This window comes from Neltuma alba, unplaced genomic scaffold (assembly GCF_004799145.2).
Source record: "Neltuma alba isolate B1F8T4 unplaced genomic scaffold, ASM479914v2 tig00013177_pilon, whole genome shotgun sequence".
Lineage (NCBI taxonomy): Eukaryota > Viridiplantae > Streptophyta > Magnoliopsida > Fabales > Fabaceae > Neltuma > Neltuma alba.
Genome location: NW_021637487.1, coordinates 333075 through 336268, shown reverse-complemented (window position 1 = coordinate 336268; position 3194 = coordinate 333075). Strand labels below are relative to the sequence as shown.

Sequence of the window (3194 nt, the reverse complement as noted above, 5' to 3'; positions counted from 1 at the left end):
TCCACATACTCGTTTGTCTGAGAGTCCAAACGGAACAATTCTCCATGTGGATAATCTTCGTGTCATTCCTTCTCCCCTGAACTTTGGCAATTGTGTGTGAGGACGAGGTCAGCAGCACACTGATAAACTTTTTGCAAAACTCTCTAACAACAATGGACGCCAGAACTCTAATTTGGTCTGGAAGCCAGGCTCTGATCCCTGCTGGGACCTGTGGCAAGGCGTGTATGTGATGATAAAAATGCCTCAGTACAGAAGCTACTTCTTAACAGGTCCAATTTAGCTGGAACTCTTGACGTTGCTAGCTTTGCAATTTGCGGCCCCTCGTCGCGTCTCTCACATCTCTTAACCTCGATGGCAACGACATAAGTGGAGGAATAGCAAATGAGGTTGGAAACTGCAAGCATCTCACTCACTTTAATCTAAAGTGGTAACCAACTTTCTGGGGACCTTCCTAGCTCACTTGCCATGCTGCTGAGTAATTTGAAGATTGAAAGAAATCGACATCTCCAGCAAGGTTCTCCGGGAACTTGCCAAACATGTCCTTAATCTCTGGACTGAATTCCTTTTTGGCACAACATAATCAGTTCACGGGGAGAGATACCCCCTTTAAACTTTTCCAAATTGGACTATTTCAATGTATCCTTCAACAATTTAAGTGGCCGTATTGCAGATTTGCAAAACCATTTCTCTGCGGATAGTTTCTTGGGAAATCCTGAGCTTTGTGGAAACCCTTTGCCAAAAAGCTGTTCATCTCTCCCTATATCCGATGCCAAACCATCTGATTCAGAAGAATCGAAGGGTCCTTCCAAAAGCCAGATTCTTATGTATTCAGGCTATGCTGTTCTGTGTTTGGTCTTCATCCTCTTTGTAGTTCTTGCGCTGTGTAAAAGAAACAAGACAGGAAATAAGGTTGAAGCAGAAAAGGAGGCAACTGATGACAGTACTACTGACAAGCCTAGCTATGTTTCAAATGGATACAAATTAAGCGTGAGCAGACCAGAGTTATCAGTCACTGCTGAGAGTGGGATGGTTTCACAATACTTGTTGTTTCTTTCAAGGCCAAATGTAAATGATATTACATTGGAGGAATTGATGATGTCCCCTGCGGAACTGATTGGCCGAGGAAAGTTTGGTAGTCTTTATAAAGTGATGCTGGACAATGGGATGATGGTCGTTGTTAAGAGGATTAATGACTTAACATCAAGCCGTGACTTCAAAGAAAGGATCCAAATGCTGAGCCAAGTGAAGCACCATTCTGTACTGTGTTACCTCTTGCTTTCTATTGTTGCAAACAAGAGAAACTTTTGGTATGAATATCAGGAGAATGGAAGTTTGTTCAAGCTTCTACATGGTAAATATCATATATACTAGTTTTTGACTCCCCCCTTTCATGAATCCTGTGCTTTACTCTTTTAAGTATATTAATCAACTGGCACTGCCTGTTCATGTTCTTCAGGTTCCTCAAAAGACTTTGATTGGACCAGTAGACTTGGGATTGCAGCTACAGTTGCAGAGGCGTTAGCTTTCATGCATCAAGAGCTTGAAGAATGTGGGATCGCCCATGGAAACCTGAAATCGTCCAACATTTTGCTAAACAAGAACATGGAGCCCTGCATAAGCGAGTATGGCGTTATGGTTATGGATGATCAAGAACTTAAAATTCAGCAGAGTTCATCTTTTGCCGGTTCTTATGCTGCTGGTGCATCAGAAGCCTTCAAGGGAGATGTTTATGGCTTTGGAGTGATTCTTCTTGAACTACTTACTGGGAAGTTGGTGAAGAGCAATGGGATGGACCTGACCGAGTGGGTTGAGCGTGTTGTAAGGGAAGAATGGACGGGTGAAGTGTTTGACAGGTCCCTGATATCAGAGTATGCCAGTGAAGAAAGGATGGTGAGCTTGCTTCAAGTAGCTATAAAATGTATTAATCATTCTCCAGAGGCTAGGCCAAGTATGAGCCAAGTTGTTCTCATGATCAGCGTCATAAAAGAGGAAGAAGAGAAATCCTTGATTTATGAAGCACAGGACTAGTGCTTAATTATGCTTGTCCAAGTTTATGGGTCAAGAAGAGGATCTTCCAAACAGGGCATGTGGGAAACTTGAATATCTATTATTTAGTGTGTTAGATTTAGGCGTTCACTGTACATTGGTTACCTGATTTACTCCTACTTGTATTTTCTGTTCACTTTACTTTAGCGGGTAAAATAAACATGTGTGCCCAGGACTCCAAGTTCATCTCAGTAGTAATTTCAGCACCACTGAAATGCAGCTTTATTACTAATGAACTCATAATTCAGCACTTTTGAGATCAATTCTTTTTACATGAATATTCTTTTACGATGAAGTTAAAGTCACAAAAGCAGACAGCAAGTATCAACAGCTGTAACTGATAAAGAAAAGATGCATTATGCTATTATTAATTTAGGTTCTGGATTCTGGACTAGATAAGCCATTGATGTGAATCTTCAAGCGCAAGCATAACGTTCTCATTTATTACATTACCTTTGATTATAAAAGAAGGATAATAGGAAACAAACTGTGACTACACACTAACTATGAAAACCACAAAAAGAAAGCTCATATCCATATCAAGGAGGTTGCTTTTATATTTGATGACTTGTGAGTACACAAACTCACTTTATGTATAATGATTATCATAAAACCCCTCCATGTCCATAAGAAAGCAACAAGGGTATTAATGAATGAATAAAGCAGCCTCCTTGTAATGAATGGAAAGAAGGAATTACACTTGTAGCAGGCGCTAAACCTTTCTCTTCTTTTCATACTTGAACCTATATAGACAAGGACCTACAATATAATTTGGTGGTGGTTAGTTGGTAGCTTAAGGGAATAGATCTTATCTTAAATGATTCAGAGCATGGAAACTTAAGGCTTTTGTGGGCCATGTGCTTTGATTATTTCCTCTTAGCACACACTTAGCAAGTATTCCCATCCTATTTAATTATCTTCCCTTGTAGCATTTAACAATTAGCTTAGTGATATAGCTTTGGAAATTTTCACCTAACTTGCTTTAGATCTAAGATTAAGAAGAAAAGGTACATCATTCAAAGCCATGACAAGATAACCCATTCTTACAAGTAACGGGAACAAAATGTCATGGAGATTGTTATATTATCTTCACAAGTTTACAAAATTTTCCGGCATATCAGTTGCACCAGCTTCACCATTTGCCCTTT

At 39.8% G+C, this 3194-nt stretch overlaps 1 protein-coding gene across 1 annotated transcript; it reads left to right on the top strand.

Moving 5' to 3' along the window:
- Nucleotides 1-152: 152 nt before the first annotated feature.
- Nucleotides 153-2028, top strand: LOC114735112 (probable inactive receptor kinase At2g26730). The gene is made up of 3 exons (XM_028922774.1): nt 153-222; nt 671-1351; nt 1457-2028. The coding sequence occupies exons 1-3, from the start codon at nt 153-155 to the stop codon at nt 2026-2028; spliced, it is 1323 nt and encodes a 440-aa protein (XP_028778607.1).
- Nucleotides 2029-3194: the final 1166 nt, after the last annotated feature.